At 31.9% G+C, this 21,033-nt stretch overlaps 2 protein-coding genes across 3 annotated transcripts in view; one reads left to right on the top strand and one right to left on the bottom strand.

The window, feature by feature from the left end:
* Nucleotides 1-11,643, top strand: part of hfw (leucine-rich repeat domain-containing protein hfw) — a 28,471-nt gene extending 16,828 nt beyond the window's left edge. For both annotated transcript variants that reach the window (XM_088229025.1, XM_088229017.1), the window contains exons 3-9: nt 491-616; nt 1,048-1,230; nt 2,418-2,584; nt 4,920-5,108; nt 5,579-5,737; nt 6,327-6,437; nt 7,093-11,643. In XM_088229025.1, coding sequence (XP_088085151.1) covers nt 491-616; nt 1,048-1,230; nt 2,418-2,584; nt 4,920-5,108; nt 5,579-5,737; nt 6,327-6,437; nt 7,093-7,371 — 1,214 coding nt within the window. In that variant the 3' untranslated portion in view covers nt 7,372-11,643. The remainder of the gene's footprint in view (nt 1-490; nt 617-1,047; nt 1,231-2,417; nt 2,585-4,919; nt 5,109-5,578; nt 5,738-6,326; nt 6,438-7,092) is intronic.
* LOC148285176 (putative ATP-dependent RNA helicase DDX52) lies at nt 10,950-20,730 on the bottom strand. The gene is made up of 10 exons (XM_088229038.1): nt 20,551-20,730; nt 18,294-18,546; nt 17,532-17,604; nt 17,241-17,450; nt 16,255-16,367; nt 15,660-15,760; nt 15,161-15,306; nt 14,413-14,493; nt 13,763-13,912; nt 10,950-12,278 (listed from the first exon to the last, which is right to left on the bottom strand). Exons 1-10 carry the CDS (start codon nt 20,596-20,598, stop codon nt 12,044-12,046), a joined length of 1,410 nt encoding a protein of 469 aa, XP_088085164.1. The 5' UTR covers nt 20,599-20,730; the 3' UTR covers nt 10,950-12,043.
* Nucleotides 20,731-21,033: the final 303 nt, after the last annotated feature.

Genomic DNA, 21,033 nt, shown 5'->3' with positions numbered 1-21,033 from the left:
CCAGGCAACGCCTGAAAACAATTTTTTGTACTTCTTCCTATACCAGTTAGTTTAATCAACAATGTTTTGAGTATGTCCAAAGTTTGTTTGTTTAGTTTAGTTTGCTCAAAAATGTTTTCCCTCTCTGTTGCAACAAATTTATATGAATAACTCCCTCGGGAGGAAACCCAGTCTGTCTACAAAGATTTGGACATACTCAAAACATTGTACATTTATTCTGCTTAAGAGTGAAGCTTGTACCTGAGCTCCCCTTGAATATAAACCATTTGGGTGAAACAGAAACCACAATGAAAGTGCTCGCTCCTGAAACTTTCCTGAAACTTATATTCATTAAGATTGGTGTCAATTTTTCAAAACTAATTTAGCGAAAACAAAAATTTTTTTTAAATTTTAAAATTTACTAGAATACGTAACTACATATCCTGATTTGTGTAAGATGTTTGCTTTTATTTCTGTAGGTACATTAATCGCTTTTCTCTTTTTGTTCCAGTGCGGCAAAACATTACTAATGTACACATTATTAATGCCACCCTAGACCATCTAAACGTCTCCCAAGCTTTGTGGCGAAGACTTAGTTCAATGTCCATTACAGATGGCAGTATAAAAACTATTGTCGGTAAATACTGAACATATAATTGGACATACAAATAATAGAGAAATATCACATACTTCAAATCCGATTAAAATAAATAAAATAGATTTAGAAAAATCAATATGGATATTGTGGAGATATGTTTTCATACATAACTTTAAAAAAAAAATATTAAAAAATATGTCCCTACAAAAACGCAACATATTTGGCCTTGATACTTGTGACGTCAAAATTGCAAATGGCCAATGCAATAGACCGTTTTTGTGGGAATTCAAAATTATAAATTAAAATATATTTTTAATGCTACTTATAAGTAGTAATTTTTTTGTTCTACTCGTCAGTATTTCATAGACTCTTATTAATTTTAAATTATTTTTAAAAAATTGTGATATTTCCCTATTACTAAAGATGGTCTGAGTATTGTTAAGAGACCTCACTTGGTATTTCATTTTTAGGTGAATTCAAGAAAATTTCAGCACCAAGTTGTCTTAACATATCAAACAATGGACTACAATTAATAGCCCCGCGTGCCTTAGTGAATCTATATAATTTGACCACTTTGGATATGTCTAGAAACAACTTAAAATCTATGCCACACTTTAATGGACGCCAGCGAGACTTCGCTCTTGATATAAGAGGTAACATATTTTTGTTTATTTTTTAAAAATTAAGGTGAAAATTCTGGAAGGACCTCGTGGAAAGAATGAGCAGCGACCGACTTGTGTACACTGCAGCCGATGAAATCCCATCTGGACAACGTCGGCCTGGAAGACCACTCAAGAGATGGAGGAACAGTTGGACCTCATCATCTAAGAAGAACATCTAGTTTTCTGTAACACAGATCTTAGGATCTCTTAAAAGATGAAGAAAATGAGTTTTTTTTAACAATGAAATAAAATAAATTTAAATGTTCTTATAATATATTATATAGTATTGTGAATGGCCCTCATTTTATCAGCCCTTTAAAATATCTCTTACCTAATTTCTAAGATTTCTAACCATATCTTGCCTAATCCTTTCACTCTGAATCAATTTAATTTATAGGTTTATGTAACTATATTATAGACTCAGTATATGTACTGCCGAAGCGAGACAAAGTAGACATACATTATCAAGCATAATATTGTTGCCATATAGTATTTTAGTAAATCATTTATTTATTTGTAAAGAATCATTATTCTTACAATTGTTTCATTTCTTGTAATTAAATAATGGACTTTTTATCATGGAAAATGTTTTCATCTCTTGTTTAATGCCAGTATCCTGGTACCTTACCAAAATTCACTACTCCTGAGTGTTGATAGCATGTGCTTGAGGAGAATATTAGGTATAAGATGGTTAGATTTCATTACTAACATTGAAATCTGAAAACAGACGTACAAGACTCGAGCATTTTGAGGGTGCGACAGTGGATCTGGCATGGACACGCGCTGCGGATGCTTCAGGAGAGCCTTAACCCAAGTTGCCTCTTCTTTACACCTGCGGGCTCCCTCTGTCCTAGATGGCCATCGATGATGATCTTTCAGCTTTATTCGACCGAACTGAGGGAAGCCGGATTGATGCGGAACGATGCGAGAGTGCTGGCTGGCGATAGGGTCTCCAGGAGGCATCTAGTGGTGTCCACATGCTCCACTTAGGAGTGGATGTGAAAAGAGAAGAATCTTTTTAGATAATATTTTTTACATCAGCTGTAAACTTAAATCTTTAAATTTATTATAAACTCCTAAGTCTACATGTATATGTATTTATCTTCATTAAATATTTTCTAATGATATTTTTTTACTGTGTTAATATATTGTCGTATTTGAAATATAATGAATTTCAGGTAACAATGAAATGCTTTGTCGGAGTGTGCTGGATGCTCTTGAGAGATATCATGGCCATTTAAACTTCATTAATGTGAATACAACATTTTGCACATCTTCCAAAACCTTTCACTGGTTCAACACAACTGAACTGGTTCCTATAAGGCAGGTGGAAGTCATACATGAGGTAAATACATTATTTAATCAATATTTTTTGTCAGTTTTAACATTGCTAATACACGGGACTCCCGTTTGACATGGTTTCAAAATAACACAGTGCAAAAAATTTAAGTTTTTTTCAAACAGTAATACTGCATATCCATTTTTGGACTTACCTACACTACTCAATAGGCGTAGAGAGATCTAAAATCTAAATCTAAATATGGAAGGCTCTGTTTATCACAAGTGATGTAAACTGGGCCTTACTCATAAACTTGGCATAAGGTTACACCTAAGTACAGTGGTATAATTTGGGTGGGAATATATCATTAGAAATATTTATTTATTTATTTATTTTATTTGATTTGGGATTTTTACAGCTATTACATAAACAAAATAAGTAGAAAAATCTTAACAATGCTAAAGCCAATTAAAAAAATCCACTGTAAATATAATGACACATAATATTTAAGAAAAGAAGTTTAGTAATTGTATTTGTGTGACGTTTGTATTCATGTGTATGTGAATGTGTGTATGCGTGAATGAATGAGGGAGAGGATATATGTAATATACCACTATACTTAGGCGTATTTTTACCCCGAGTTAATTAGTAAGGTCCACTATGTATTAAATGAACGTAAATTGGAACATCAATTGTTGGATAATGATAGTGATAATCTTTGCCATCTCTTATTAAAATAAATTTTCAAAATAAAATTAAGATACACCAATGAAATTTTATTTTTTAATATTCTGAATTAATTTATATGCAAGATCCACCCATATTTTATATTTTAATATACTTTCCTTACATGTTTTTTTTTACTCGGTATTGCTTGGAATTTATTAGCCATGTTAAATAGGATTCCGGTGTACTACAAAACTCATGTGTGGCCGTGGTGCAACACAAGTCCACATAGGATACTAGACTTGATATATCTCTCTTATTTTTTTATAAGGTGAAGTTGTATTTTTTGTAATCTTTATTTCGTAATTTTTATACCGGATTTGGAAAGTAAAATTTGTATAAATATGCAGGATTTTAATACAAAATATTTATCCTTGCTATGCGAAGAATTATTATATCAATGAAACGTCGAGCTCTCTATTTCATCTGCCAGCAGTTCGTACGAACTATGCCCAGAACTCTCCACTTATACTTATACGTTTTGCTAGTGAATATAATTTTAACTTTCCCCTTATTGATCCATTTGATTGTAAAAAAATAACATTTAAAATGCGCGTCTTAAAACATACTTTTTTGTCTTGTACTTAGTTTCAATAATAAAGTCTTATTTTATCTTATTTTATTTTATTATATTTTATCTCTAATTCTTAATATTTTAAATATATTTATATTTTCGACACTTGACACTTGTGCAATATTTACACACATGTCCACCCTCATTCCAATATAACACCCACCCTCTCACTCACTTACACTCACACAAACACACTAGTATGTATTGTACGTGTATTTAATGTATTTCTGTGGATATCTGTCATTGGTTTTATTCTCTGTATATTTTATTTGTTGTATTCTTGTTACATGTATTACTGTTGATATCCCCAATAAATAAAATAAAATAAAAATAAAGTGACACCAACAAGAGAGAGCACGAAGATAGAACTTATAACAGGAAGACAGAGACGCTGCTCTGTGGCCGGTGTTTGTGTTAAAGAGACAACAACACCTAGATAGCACGATAGATACTTGTACCATGCGTAAGACAAAGACAACATCAGCCGTGTAAGTTTTCACATTCGTTATTCGGTTGGTTATTGACAGCGAGCGGGAGTGCACGCTTGTTAAATAACCGGCGTATTTATGATTTTTTATTTATTTTGCTATAACAGGCCTAAATTTTACTATTATTTTTATAAATTATGGAAAAGGAATTATTAAACAGTATATCTCTATGTTTTTTTTTCAAATGCGTAAACTTCAGAATATTCCATCTTTTTCTTGATGTAGCACAATGTTACAGCACCGCGCCCGAAGGATTTTTTTAGCACAACCTTTTAAGAGTTAAAAGATAAGAAAAATTTGGGCAGGCATGTACAGTTCATTCAAATTTTTAGTAAACCTTTGCTTATGTGTGCAGGCAAGTTTTGAAATAAAATTTTCTAGTGTGTCTAGTAACACAAACCAACTTTGTATGTTTACTTGGTTCACTGACAGGCACTAACACATTAACATAGACTTATGAAACCTTTGAATACCTGTACTGTCATGTTTATTTGTGAGCCCATTATTTTTTTTAAATAAAAAAATATACATATTTATATTTTATTTATTGGTGAATTAACACAAAAGCATTTTATCTGCTTATGAGATATTTTCTTTAAAATGTTTGTTTCAGCTCAAGAATGACTGCCCGGAAGTGTCGTCAGGTGTAGTGAAGTGTTCCTGTGACATGGTCCGAGTGGACATAGTGCAAGGGAAACCGACCACCTTTTCTGTCGGTGTAGACTGCTCCAATCGTCAACTCAAGGAACTTCCACACAAGCTACCGCCCAACACCATTCAGCTTAATGTATCTTATAATAATGTAAGTTATTGCTCTGATTTGTAACAAAATATAAAAACACTATGATGTCAAGCTATGGTAAGACGGCCGTCTTAATGATACTAGAGATATCACCTTAATTAAAGTGAGCAGTGAGTGCCGTTATTTAGCTGCGGTGATCTACTACAGTGGAAAATAAACAGTCTAAACAAATGAGAACTCTCGCCCTCACACAGTAGCCAGGCTCTTCAAAGACCTGGGCCTGGAGGACGAAAACTACGACGTCAGGAGCTTATATATTATAGCACTGACCCCTATTTCAAATACAGGGAGGAGAGTTCTAAAACCGTTTATAACGCTGTTTGACGTTCTGCACACAATTAACAATGGAAGTTCGAAAAGGAACAACATATAATATTGTTTTAAATAATGGCTTAGGCTACACGATTTTATGTTTCGCTCGTTTTTGTTACATTCATATTTTGAGAGCACTTTATTAACTTTATTTCCAGATAACTTCTCTCGCACCTCTGTCAGATCATCCTTCCTATGAACAAATGCGGGTACTTCACGCTGATTATAACAATATCCAGTCTATCATGGAACTTGAAGGAACAAAGTTTATCGACAATTTCATGGTTCTCTCTCTCAGAGCTAACAAACTCAAATCTGTAAGTATAAAACCAGAGTAATTTGGTTTACTTTACTCAGCCTTCTTCTTGAGTCCCGCGTTGAAGAAAGGCCTCCCATTTAGACCTCCACAATTACCTGTTAGCTGCCACCCTTTGCCACTTTGGACCTCTAACTCTTCTGACGTCGTCGGACTATCTGGTCTGGGGCCTCCCCACACTTCTGCATTCTGTTCTTGGCCTCTAGTCCATCACTTTTTGTCCATCTGACATCTGAGAAACATGACCCGCCCGATTTTATTTCAGCTACCCAATGGTTTTCCCTAATCCACCGATTCATCTTGCGATCTCTGAGATTAACATTCTTTTTTTCATCACTCTTTGCATCACCCTTAAGCTTGTGTATAATTCTTTTATTAATGGCCAATGGGTGACGTTTCGAACCCATAGGTGAGAACAGGGAGTATGGATGCGTCGAACACTTTTTTATTCAAGTGTATTGGGTTTAGTAAATTTGGTTTAACTTTTAAAATTGAATAGATAAAAAACATTTACAGTTTCCATGGCCTATTATTTTCCATAACACATTCAAATTGACTTATTATATAATAAACCCTTTTTTTACTTACAGATTCCCACATACATTCTCTCTAATACCTTTGATAGAAATTGGTACACTAGAACTATTCATTTGGCTAATAATTATTTGCACTGTGACTGTACATCAGCTAAAGAATTAAAGGTAATTTGCATGAATAAATTATTTTAATGATATATTTTATGTTTTTGGGTCGAATGGATAATCAATCAACTTATAAAATAAAGTTTTTTGAAATGATGATCATGATTTTCACATTCCTTCTCAGAAGTACATTATTATCTATGTAATGAAGTTTAATGGATTAAGGAAAAGAAAGAAGTGAATTCTTTACTAATGAGGAAGTTCAGTGTTACAGGAAATTGGATATAAAAAATGTTTTCTTACGCGCTATAAAAATTACAGCATTTAATTGTATGCTGAAGTTTATTGAAAATATATAAAAAAATAAAAATGATTTTTATAAAAACTAACTAATTTGATGTCACTAATTCTTCCGAATCAACCAATGATTGTGTTGTGATAGATTTCTGGTTAAAGGAAGCCAACTGACCAATCATCAGAACTTGTGACATCACACGTGGTGTAATTTCAAAATTACAAAACTTCATAGCATCATAGATATCATAGCACTATAAAAATATTTTGATTTTTTTTTGGCTTAGTTGCAATAAAACAAATAAATAAAAAAAACACTTAATTTAATGATTACAAAGCCTTTAAAATTCTCTACACATATATAAAATAAAGAGATTATCTTGATAACTATTTTTTGTTTACTCTTTATCTTTCACCTCAGGTCTGGTTGATCGACAAAGTAAAATACATTCCGGACTACGAACAGATATATTGCGAGAATACTCCGGTAAGAGTTATCGAACTAGTCGAAAGCAAAATGTGTCAACAGCAGCGAGATTGGACTGACTATATCTTCTACGTTATCGCTCTAGAAATCCTCCTTCTTCTTGGGCTGGTAACTAAGGTATCGTATGACTACTGGGTGTTTAAAAGTGCAGGCTACTTGCCATGGCCCGCCAGTAAAATGCCAAAGCTGCCCTGCGATTGGTTGTGTGAGTGAGACAAACAGACTGAAATTAAGATAAATATTTGCCACAATGATCTGTACATTTGAGATTCGCCAGAGGCAAAAATAACCTTAAATCGCCGGGTTTCTGGCACAATTTGGTACCTACAAATTTCCAGAGAATTTGATTTCTTCACAACTTGCATTAAATAATATTTGTTATTTTTTTATTTTTTTAAATGTGTCATATTTTAGAACTAATTTTTTATTTGAGATGAGCTTTAAAATTGCGATATCTCACAACTAGTAAAATGTAGTTACCAATTTGTTTCAGAAACCTGACGATTTAACCATTAATATGTTTTCTGATAACAGATAAATAATTAGCAAACGTCTGCATTGGTCCGAATTGAGCCAAAATTACTGGTTTTAAGAAAAACAAATTACATTTCATTTCTTACTCAATAAATAATCTTTTTACGTTCAAAATTGATGTACAATTTTAATCTATACTTGTTTAAAATAAAACTTATATGAAATACATAAAATTCTATAGTATCCTAAATATTAAGACATATCTTATATTATATCGATGCAGAGCTTATATTATATCCAATTGATGGAATCCGTTGATAGTTACAAAGATTTTTCTAACTATAGGATTTTGCCTTTTGAAAAGTCAATTAAATGTTCATGTATATATCTTGTTATTATTTAATTTAAAAAGGCCTAATGGCCATAATGATGCAAGTATGTAAATTATTACATAAATGATTTTTTTCACAAAATAATTTTGTGTATCATATGATTTTTACAGCCATTTTGTGGTGTTAGAGATTACAATTTCTGTGAAATATCGTACAAGCAAAATATGTACAATTTTAATATTGAATGATGAATAAATATGCATGAATAAATAAATACAAAAATTTTAATTGTAAATAAATTAATCTTTAAAAATATATGTATGTGCTTGCTCTCTGTGCTGAATAAATATAACATTATATTATGTGTATTGTCATATATACCGGAACCTCTTTTTACACAGTACAAAAATTAAAATAAAAAAACATCTGGGCATTAAAGGAGGATACGTGATGCCAGACAATTTTAATGAATAGGTATTTAAACATTTTTTTCTGTCACTCTCGGAAATGCCTCCCGATACTGTGTGAAAAAGACAACTGCACGTCGGACTAATTTTGCCCAACAAAAATCGACATTTGGCTGTCCCATTTTCCACACCCCAAAACTGAATTGATTTGTTTTTTTTTTTTAAGAATGAAAGTTTCTGTGTCGGTACCTTTAAAATTATTTATCATATTTGTATACCATACGTCCGAAGAGGGCAGATAAAACTAGGTGCTTTATTGGGTTTTCGGATAGTTCTAGCTCCCATTAGAAACAATTTATCAAAAAAGCAAAATGATAGACACGCCGATAATATTATGCAGACTCTGGAATATCTCAAGTGATGTCGTACCAAACGTGTGTAAAAGGGTATTTCTACTGTCGGATAATGATTCTCTTTTATTTTGTTGTGTTATATTTTTTTATAAAATTAAGGTACAATAAATCGTAAACGAATTAATTCTTTTGAAATACCGAATTGATTTTAATACTAAAAACATATCTACCATTGTTATTTTTTTAGTACACTTTTTTTTCATGGTACTGCGTGCAACGTATCCACTATGTTAAAAGAGATTCGGGTGTATTATTTAATAATGAGGAAGTTCAGTGGTTTTTTTTTAAATTAAGCTAAAAAATATATTATATTTTTATGTATCGCATTATTAGCACCATGTTTTTTTAAAGTTTTGTGATTTTGAAATTACTCTGTGTGTGGGGTCACAAGTTCTCTTTGGTGAGTTCTGCCGATTGGTAAACTAGCTTCTATCTAAATCTATCACAACACGTTGATTCGGAAGAACTAGTGACATCATTCAAAGTAGTTAATTTTTTTTTCATCCAATTCCCCGTACTTCCTCATTCACGTCAGTGTTCTTACATTAATTATAACTTTGATTAAAGTAAAAATTGTTCCTAAATGTTATTAAATATTTGCATATAACCACTTGCTGACTTTTCTATGTCTACCGGTTTCGAATCGTACCCGTTTCTTTATCAGGACACCGATTAAACCAACATGCAAAACCAACTATACACAGTATGTCTCAAATGTATACAAATATTTAATAACATTTAGTAAAATATTTGACCACAAAGTTAATGCTTTAAATATTAGTAATAAAAATTGTTCCTCTGAAAATTTGCACATGATAAATGGGTATATAATGAAGAATGAGAAATAAGAAGGATGAAGTTGAGAATGTTGAATTATATTTTTATGTTCCTATGAAAATTTGCACAAAAATATAGAATCACTATATATAAAATTAAAAATAAGTGTACATTATATCATAATACATGTATTAGGATAAAAGCATTATTTTGTGCACTTTTTTCAACAAGTTTTTCTGTATTCTTTTTTCTTTTCGTTAGGCTCAATTGTGAAATGATTTACTGTGAATATCGATGTTACATAGTTTTTATTTTAAATTAACATAGTGTTATGTACGTAAGTAAGTGAATGGCTAAACAATTAGTGCCTTAGAAAATTTATATTTACATATAATACATAAAATTTGCTAACAATATTTTTAAAAAATATACATATAAATATTTTTATTAAAGTATATACCTCAATCTAACAGTGGCCTTCTAGTTTTCAAATTAATGTTATATAATTAGAATTAGAAATATTTTATACATTAATGTTATTATAGTCCTGTTGAATGTGATGAGTATATTTTAATGTATTTTTGTACTGATTTTATATACATATAACATATTATATGTACATATATTTTATTTGATACACAATTTAATTAGTATTCACACAACTGATATAATATGCAACATTTTTGTGTTATGCAGTATCGCTACATTGCTAGTGCCAAAACAGATAAATAAATTTGTAATATTGTATCTTGACTGTTTTAAAATGTATCAATCGGATTTTATCGAATTATTCGGGCTGTAGTCCCGTGGCTAATGTTGCAGGCTCACGAATCAAAGATCTGAGGTTCGAACCCCACTCTAACCCAACTCGTTTCCCATTTTCAAATAACCGAGTTATCTACAACTCATTAAAAATGGCCCCCAAAATTAAAATATTTGGTTAAATTATTAGAACGCAAATATTTATTTTGTACAAAAAAAATATTAAAAAATGACTGGCTAAATGGAGAATAATTCTACATCATGTTTGATGAAAATGCTATTACAGTTTATTATCACAATCTATTTACCACAAAATGTTTGTTTTATACGTATAAAGGGCGCAAGGCCAAAATGAAAGAATAATTTTTACAAGAGAGCAAAAAAGATTTTTTACATTTTACATAAATTTAAATGAAATATTATGTAATTTATATCCCAAATTTAGGCTTTTAAGCCTCCGAAATTATGTGACCTCTTGAGGTCACATAATTTCACATCTAGACTGTACGCTGAGTAAAAATACACATATATTATGTTCAGTGAAACCCCGAAATGATGTCCCCACAATTTGTGTTTACTCACCATTTACAATGAGGAAGTTCAGTGGTTTTTTTTATTTGTTAATAGACTATTAAACTAGGCCAATTTTTTTATTTTTTTGTATCGCTACGATTTTTTAAAGCTTGATAACTTTTTAAATACTCTACTAAGCGTGACCTCATTACTATACTCTTCAGTGAGTTGTCCTGGTTGGTTTCCCGGAAACCGGAAATCTATCGCAACACTATTAACTGGTTGATTAAAAAGAACTTTTGATGTCGTTTAAAGTAGTTCATTCGCATGAATTTTTTCATGCAATTTAGATAAACTTTGCTGTACAATTAAATTTTTACTGCGTGTAAGAAAACATGTTTAATATAAAATTTTCTTTGGAACTGAAACTCATTATTTAAGTCCCATTATTATATTTTGTATTTTTTAGTACATTTAAAACCCATTTTTACGTTTTTTCCCCCAACAATTAACATCAAAGAATTTTGCAATCCATGCCGAAAATTGACAGCCCAAGAGTCTGAAGCAGGTCTGAAGTTAGTCTCTATCGTTATACCAAGTTATTGGTATGAGAAATTTGTAACTTCAAAGTTTCAAAGACAGTTTATTGTGTTTTACGAACATTTATTGCCGCCATTTTCATGTTTTAGTTGTAATTTTAAAGACGGATTATTGTGGTTTACGGACATGTTATTATTTATGAAAATGCTATTAAAAATGGTTCAAACATCGTTCCATAACTTTTCTAATAAAAAATCATTTACTAAATGTATTTTTTTCTCTACCCTCAGTTTGCATTTTCCCTCCATTCACATTTTTTTTGTCGGTCCCTTGAAGAATGTAATTTAGGGGTTTTGCTATAATATATTTCTGCAAAAAAGTGTTTACATAGTGGTAATAAAATCTGTTGTAAATATTTGAATATCATTTAAATTATTGTCAGTTTTGTATTATATCCAAAAAATGTTAGGTTCATACCTCTAATATCTAAAGAATAATAATATACATTTTGTTTATGAATTTACTTGTTTTACATTCACAATGTAATTTATATGTAAATAGTTTTATTCTAAAATGCAAGTCGTAATAAATGTGATAATGAAAAAACATTTTTATTTAGAATATTATGTATATTTATTTTTCACATACATAAAATAATAATAGCTAATTATTTCATTCCTTTTTTATGAAATTTATTTTTACTGCCTTTAAATTTCTTATTCTTGGTTGCACGTTTTTCATTGTCTTTCTTTTTATTTCCGAGAGCCTTCTTCATAAACTGCGGTTTCTTCTTGGCAATAACTTTTCTAGGTTTCATATTTTCTTCCTTATTAGGATTTCCAGAGTCACTTGTTTTTCGTTTTTTGGAGTCCTTGTTGTCTTGTTTGTCCCCAAATTTTCGTCTAAGGAAAGGGAACATATTATTTACAAAGTAAAAAAATTAATATATTTTACAAAATCTTTTTTACACACTAAATCAGCGTTTCCTAACTGCCACCAGTCTGTTGAGATTTCCCGCCGGGCCGCAGAAATACTTGTCGTCCTGCGCCGACTGCCCTTCAAATAAACATTGCGTTCAAGTTTGGCGCCAAAACGTCATATGTGCCGTTTATCCCACAGAGGCTGTAACATCTCGTTCTTGAGTAACTCGTTAATTAATTGATCAGGTTGTAGTCCCGTGGCTAGTGTCTCGGACTCGAGGCTCAAAGGGCCGTGGTTCGGATCCCACTCAACTCCAACTTGATCCCATTTTCTAATAATGAGTTCTTTACAACTCATTGAACATGGCTCTCAAAATGAAACATTTAGGTAAACCATAAGAACGCAAATATTTATTAAAAAAAAGAAGAAATTCAAATTATGCATATGTATTTTAAACCTTTGTAGAAAATTTATCCAATTTCACACAAAAAAAATATTAATACCGTCACCATTGTAATTTTTTGCTAATTTGAAAATAAAAAAATGTGAAAGACCCTATTTTTTCTTCTATTTTCACCAGTCCGCTGCAGGCTTAAAAAGGTTGGAAAACGCTGCACTAAATCACAAAAATAGCATCATAATTTCCCTATCCGCATATGTGATGCATAGGGCACTGCATTGGTGCTCCAATCGCAGTGTATCCGGATCATTTGTGTTTTATGGATGGTAAAGTGATCTAGTCTTACGCTTCAATTAAAGTAAAACATATATCTATTATAGGACGAGTGATACTTTAATCCACAAATTTGGAATATCCAGTGACCGGTTTCATCTTCGAGACTGGTATCTTTATTAAGGAGTTCAATGTATTTATACAAAACAGAGGTAAGGATGAGAATTCAATATTACAATGAAAGTAAATTAAATAATGTTATTTTTATCATAAGGATCATTATCAAAAAATGTTCAGGTTAACTAATGAGTTGATATAATGCTATTTTAATGAGTTTAAGTATTTTATTTAAGGATGGGACACTAAAAATAAAATACTTAAACTCATTAAAATAGCATTATATCAACTCATTAGTTAACCCGAAAAAAAATTGAGTTTAAGTATTTTATTTTTAGTGTCCCATCCTTAAATAAAATACTTAAACTCATTAAAATAGCATTATATCAACTCATTAGTTAACCCGAAAAAAAATTGATAATGATCCTTGAGATAAAAATAACGTTATTTAATTTACTTTTATTGTAATTTTGAATTCTCTATCCTTACCTCCGTTTTGTATAAATACATTGAACTGGATATTCCAAACTTACCGGTCACTGAATATTCCAAATTTGTGGATTAAAGTATCACTCGTCTTTTATTTTTATAATAAATTACAATGAACTTCCATCAAGAATTATTACTTACAAACTTATTTAAGTTTTTAAAAAATATATGTAATATTTTCCTTACTTCATGCCTCTTCGTTCTGGTAGTTCGGTGGATATATCTTGTCTCTTGGGAGCATATTTAAGAAGTTGTTTTCTATTTTTCCTGGTCTGCTTAAGGGTTAACATATACTCTGGAACATCACATCCCGACTGCCTCATCACCACCACTATGCTGTTTGAAAAAATAATGTGTCGATAAACCGCCATCAAATAGGGCCACAATTTTATTGTAAATAGCTTTGAGAATTTCATAACCGATGTTATAACCAAATCAAGAGTTTATTTTTTTTACTTCAGGACTCCTACCTCGGTTTTTCTGATTGCTAGTCAGTTGACCAATTCACTAAACAATGCAGGGATTATTTTTCTCAGAGAAAATAATAAGTCCCCATTGTAATAATGATTAACACCCCTTTAGAAAGGGGAATAGATTGAATTACGAAGAGTGGTCCGAAAATTCATAGAATGGAAGGGTTGCTAATTATACATGAGTAAATAATAACGTGACTCGTCACTACCAAGTATTGACATCTAGTAGATGCTAACGCCAATGAGTAATTGGTTTCCAAGTTACACCTGAATAAGTGAGTCAATCCGGAAGATATACCGAGTATAGATGTCTGGTAAGTACTAAAATAAAGTAATAATTTATCAGAATTATTTAGAGAATACCTTTTTAAATTCGGAACATCATCTTGTGTGAAAAAAGTGACTGCTCTTCCAGTTTGTCCTGCTCTTCCTGCTCGACCAATCCTGTAGTGTTGATTTTAATTTAATTTTTATCTCTGTTAAATAACAGATTAAATACAGAAACATATGTTTAGTTTTTTGCACAAGCTAGGAGGCCCAATTACAGTGGTAAATTACAAGCACAGGATACGCAGGCTTGAGGTAAATCACTTTTTTTTTGGTCTCACCGAGAATCGAACCCGGAACCTTCCGTGGGTGAGTCAAGCGTCTTAACCACTACACCACAGAGGTCATCATAACAATACAATTTCTTCTTATTAATGTTTTATGATTAAGACAATTTTTAAAATAACAATTTTGAACTCTCAACCCGTTGGAAAATATTTTGACACGAAAAACATGCGAAGAATTGTAAAAATATATGTACAATATAGGTTTTTTTTGGTTGAGGTAGTTATTAAAACATTTTTTATTCAAATTTGCTTAAAAACGAGGATTTATTATGAAGTGTCAGGCAGAGCTGAAGCTACCATAGGTTCAGTTGGCATAAAGAACCAGTCACTTGCTTTAAAGGTTATTCACGTATGTAATGAATTTACATACGTGAATATTTTTGTGTCTTTTCAGTAAGTGACGGGGCGCTAGATTCCGTTAGATCCGGCGCTGGTATCAGGCGCTAAAAGAGGTATTTGTTTTCTATATTTAACACATCTTATGCATAGTATATTACCTGTGTACATAGGAAATGGAACTTGGAGGAAAATCATAGTTAATAACTAGATTAACTCCACGGAAATCAATACCACGTCCCATTAGCTCAGTACATATGAGCACCCATATTTTGCCAAGGCGGAAACATTTTACAACATTGTCCCTCTGTAAAAATCAAACACAAATACATATTACTAAGTTATACATAATACAGAGTTCTTCAATTTACTTAAGTACTGGTTAAGGTGTGTAAATTAAGTAGGGTGGGCAGCTAAACGAGTTCAAGTTGGATCTCGCTAGGGTCACATTGGTTGTCCATAGCCCTTGTTTTAGTGAAACGGGTTTTGCTTGTGCGTTTTTACAATGAGTGAGATGAATGTCAAGCAACAGTGTGAGATCAGGTTTTGCTTCAGTGGTTTAAGGTGTTTGCGGAAGGAAGAGAGCCAATTAAAATGTTTATTTTTTTCTGAAAATAATTTTAAAAATACAGAATGTACATATAAGAATTTATTAAATACCTGTAATTGTGTTCTGTCTGCATGGATCACATCAACATTGATACCATCATATAACAATTCCTTGAAAAGCTGTTTTGCCCTGTCCTTGCTCTGCACAAAAACTGTCAAAAATGATGTTAATACACACATATTATAAAGAACATATGGATACAAGGAGATTTAAGTTGTTACTGGAATTTAAAATAAGCATACTATACTTACTTTCATAGTTAAGTTAGGGCAAGTTGCACTTTAGAAAGTGAAGGTTCAAAACATGTTTAAAGTTGAATAATTTTTACAATTTGGTCAAAATGGACCAAACAAATTGTTTATCTTACTTTTTGATAAAAAACGTAACAATTATTTAACTTTTAAATCTTAACATTTTACGGTGCAATTAGTCTTTAGTCATCGTATGACTAACATTAGATACAATGAATGAAATGATCGAAAATATCTCTGCATTTTCTAATATATCTTCATAGATTGGTGAGCAAACACAGTTAGCCACAACTTTTTTCGTCCAAATAATTTTATGAAAGAAAGAAATATATTATGTATTTGTAATGCAGAACAGACTAATATGGATTTATTTATTTCACATGAAGATATTTACCTAATACTGGTGGTTTCAATCCTTGCTGTACTAGCTGCCGAAATGCGACTAACTTTCCATTTTCACTTCCTACAAAAAGTAGCTCTTGTTTCACAAGTTCGGTGGCTGCATTTCTGAAAAATTAACACATTAAAAATCAGAGAAAAAAAACGTGAGAGCTACACAGAGAATTCTAATACATTAAAAAAAATATTACCTTTAAAGGTGTTGAGAAATATCTGTAGACTTTGATTGTTTTGTATATTATTTTATTTACCAATAAAAATATTAATAACACAGCAAATATTTAGCACTTTAAATTTTATGTATCTAATTATTTATGTTGAAATCAATTATTTCTGAGGGCATATTTAAATCCATAATGAATATATTTACTGGTCCTATTTCTGAGAATAAGCATGACAATTTTGACTCTGACATTTTATAGTTAAGTTTTTTGATCAATTAGGTAATTGTCAGTAACGATATGTAAAGGTACCTCTACACGCATGGAACCATTGTTTTCCTTAAATTTAACCAAATAATGTTTATAATATATTATGTTTAATAAATTAATTATCAGTCGTAATACCTAACATTTAGAATACCAATAATGTAATATTAATTCAAATAATAACCGTGATAAATTGCAGAGGAGTTTTACTATCGCCTTATAAAAAAATGATAAAAAGCAACATAAACCCCATGCGCGTACCGATCATCAGCACGTACTTGCTACTAGCTGGCTGCGTATCTATCACAAGCAAAGAACGAAGGAAGCAAATAGAATTTCCGTTCCAGTAATCAGAGTTCCAGAGTAGGAATAAAAAATAAAATATAGAATTTAATTCAAACATTACATTAATAAAGTTTACTTGCTATAAGAAAAAAGTTTATAATTTACTAGTGATTTTTCGCATTCAAATAATGACCAATTGTTTTTCTACGTTTGGGCTCCTCTCTAGGTTACACATTATTACTCTGAGATTGTACATAATCTGTTTTACCTTTGTCCCACTGTGATGCAAAGTAGTTGGTCCATATTCCGTCGACACCAGTCTACTACGGTTGGCGTTTGGGTGGCACTGAAGAGAGAGAGGTTTGTATCTTCACCGCAAGCTTTCATAACTTTGTCCAACTGTGGCCTAAAGTCAGATTCGTTTCCTTCTGAGCCTTCAAATAGCTTATCTGCTTCATCAACAATCAGCCATTTTACTCTGAAAAGGTTTAAACAATTAAAACAAATGATTCAAATGGAAATAATATCACATGTTTATTAAGAGTTATTTTTAATATACCTTTCTAAATTAAGCGGTGAAGTGTCATGGTCTAATAAAAAGCAGAGACGATTGGGTGTGCTGATTAATAAATCTACAAAGAAAATCAATAACACATTTTGAAAAACTTTTCATCAAGTGGAGTATATACATAAAATGATTTTGTAAAATTTGATTATAAATAAACAAAAAAAAAAAACTAAAAATTATTTTATTATACTATTTTTTAAAATAGCTAGAATCTGTTTTTATAAATACAGCTTTTTTAACCTCTAGTGTTAATTTTTTTCTCAATACTTAACTCTCTAGTGTATTCCTTTACAGCAAAAGCAGCACATAGCATTATTTTGGCAGATTTTAGTGGTTATTATTTCTATCGAAAATCTAATTATTCAAAATGGCATCTGGACAATACATCATATAACTGGTTATGCAACTTTTTCGGTTTTAATAATAAGAATTTTTACTAATAACGAGGTACATTGTTAGAAAATATTTTAATAGATAAACCTATGAAAGATAAATCATTTTGTAAAGGATTTATTTGAATAATATATTTTTTTATCGTTTTGGTTTATTTTTAGTACCTTTATAATTTATAAAGAAGTTTTTTCATTGGCCGGGTTTGCCTCAGATTTCAAGAGGCTAAAACTAGTAATGGTCTAATTTCCTTGATGTAGCGTTGATTAAGAAAAGAGGATAAATTCTTTTCGCTATCCAATCTCGGTCATACAACAATGTGCATTAAAAGCCAATAGAATTACATGAAAATACTGCATTTACCCGTCTTTCTGAGAATAGCCTTTTTGCTGTCCATCTTTTCTGGGCTAATCTTTGGCACGAAATTGACAACAATATTAGTTCCAGCGCTCAGTCTTAAAGCTTCTCTGTAGATCTGCTTGGCTAGTTCTCTCGTGGGGCAAAGCACCAGGGCTCGGGGCCACTTCTGGGGGCTCTTCAGGGCATGCAGCACCGGGAGGATGAAGGCGGCAGTCTTACCGGATCCTGTGGGAGCGCACGCTAAGATTTGGCGACTCTGTTAAATAAATAATTTTTGAAGACACAATTTACTTTTAAGATTAGGATTTATAAAGCATGGTAAGACCAATAATGTCATATGGCGTTGAAGCAAGGGCAGACACAGTCAGAACCGAACCAGAATTGAGGACTTCCGAGATGAAGACACTGAGGATGATAGCAGAGATCACGAGAGCAACATTAGATTAAGAGAGATATGTGAGGTTGAGGACATCGTACGATGGAGTAGACAGCAAAGGAGAGGCTGCTTCATGGGACCCATCCTCATGGAAGACCTCCTAAAAGATGGAAGGACAGCTGGGAATCCACCTTGCAGGAGGAACAACTCTCTGGAGAACCACATAAGTCTATAGCAAGGAAGACGAAGAATTTACTTTTGACAGTATAAAATAATTTGATGATACTTAGTATGGTAGACCTCAGCACATAACTAGCTATTACTCTGTTTCTCTGTAAGGGTATGCAGAGTGATTGAACACTATCCTGCAGTATCTTTGCATACGCTTCCTTTAAAATGCTACATCTCCTAATACTGATAAGGTAACCCCCGTTGGTCGCAATCTGGCCAGTGCGGATTTGTTATAACGTGATATTTTTTACAATGTAGTGACTTTAGAAAAGAAACTAAAGATAATAAAAAATTATAGAAGATGGAGGTAAATTTGCAGTTGTAAGTAGGGATTTCAAATTGCCCGAGTCTACAGTGCGACCATCAAAAAGACAAAATCAAAAATCTTTGGTATCATTTAAAACCTCAAAATGGAGAAGTTTTTAAAGAAGGCAAAGGTCGGTTTAATTAGTTTAAAAAATTATCAAACTTGTATCACCTAAAAATGATTGGCGAAATAACTAGTGCAGACATAGAATCTGCTGAAAAATATCCAATGGAATTCCGTGAAAAATCCCCCATTGATCAGGAAATTTCGTTTATCGCGGCCATGTCCAGAACGTATCCCCCGCAATTAACGTTTTAGCTATTCTGTCGTCCACCCATTCTATATACCCGACTCAGCCAGCTTCCCCTTTTAAATTCTGTTGATAGTGATAAGAATAGCTTTTTCGAGATTGCATTTTGACAGCATTCAGCCTTAGTTCACACTTTTTTCTCTAGCCCCATACTTCAACTATAATACATTTTAGGAACTTGCATGGATTGTTTGGTGACTGCACTAGTGGTAAAGCGAAATGAAGATGCCATCTTGTGAAGAAATTGGCAATAGCATTTAACTAGCAGAGTTAGTAGATCTCTAATTTTAATTTTATGTTTTAGTTAAATAATAGTACATACATAACGTATTTATTTGATTGATTAACGGACATCGTCCATTTATAAAGGTAAAAAAGATGTAATATTACAAGTATAAGAGACATAACAACAGAGGATTGACAAGACATTAAGACAAGATATGGACTAATAAAAGAAGAAGTATAAAAATTGGAAAATTGTTTTCAGGCATTGCCTAGTAGGTGATTTGGTTCAGCCGGATGAATCTCACTCACATAATAAAGGTTTCAGCTCCTTTACTTTACAAAAGTCAACAGATGGAAGAGTTGAGGAAATGTTGATGTTTAAACATTGGCAGAATGGTGAATGTTACACAGTGTGTAAGTGGCCACTTAAACCAACCAATGACAGGTCATAAGCCCTTTAAATGTCTAGATGTCCATTATCCCCTCTCAATAATGTTTTCCCTCTCTGTTGAAATAAATAAAAATATTTATGTAGCGTTCATTTAAAAAGTCCAGATCTTGACTTGAGTGTACAATATGACAAAAATGGGACATTGGTGTATTAAGGTCATAATTTATTATATGCTGATCTAGAAACAGCACTTTATTGTTTCTCAACCTACGGTTCGGAACATCCAACTTCATTTGTCCCAGTAATGATAATACATAAATAATATTTTTTTTTTTATGCACTTACAAATTTTCCATACTACCAAAATGATATTTAACGATATTTATATTACATATTTTAATTAATATTTGAATTGCATACCTCCAGCATGCAGGGAATGGCCTGCCTCTGAATAGGAGTGGGCTCCATATATCCACACTGTACGAGGTTGTCTGCAAGTCCTTGTGATACTCCATAGTTATCTACTAGTGAAAAGAAGTCTTTTAGTGGACTTGGTGGTTCTGCCCCAACTACACGGATACCATGTTCACTCCTCAAGTGGCGACCCTAGGTAAAAAGTTGAATTTAGTATTTGCCAGTGAAAAACTGTTATAAATAACAGTAAATGAGTGGCTTAGAGCCCAACCACATATATATTTAGGTAATTCAATAAAGATACACAAGTATTGATAAATCTTGTGAGGGAGGATTTCTGTTGGAAACCTGAAAAAGTAAGTACATACATGGTTTTTTCCTTGTTTAGACTATGCAATTTTTTTAAACTCTTTTCCTAGTCGGTAACTCACAACTGAGGATTGTGACCACTATGGCACCCTTTTAGGCATTTATTTTTGCCAGTTATTA

Source organism: Micrasema longulum, unplaced genomic scaffold (assembly GCF_059751315.1).
Source record: "Micrasema longulum isolate JH-2025_06_02 unplaced genomic scaffold, ASM5975131v1 h1tg000049l, whole genome shotgun sequence".
NCBI classification, from domain to species: domain Eukaryota; kingdom Metazoa; phylum Arthropoda; class Insecta; order Trichoptera; family Brachycentridae; genus Micrasema; species Micrasema longulum.
This window is presented reverse-complemented; position numbering and strand designations above follow the sequence as displayed.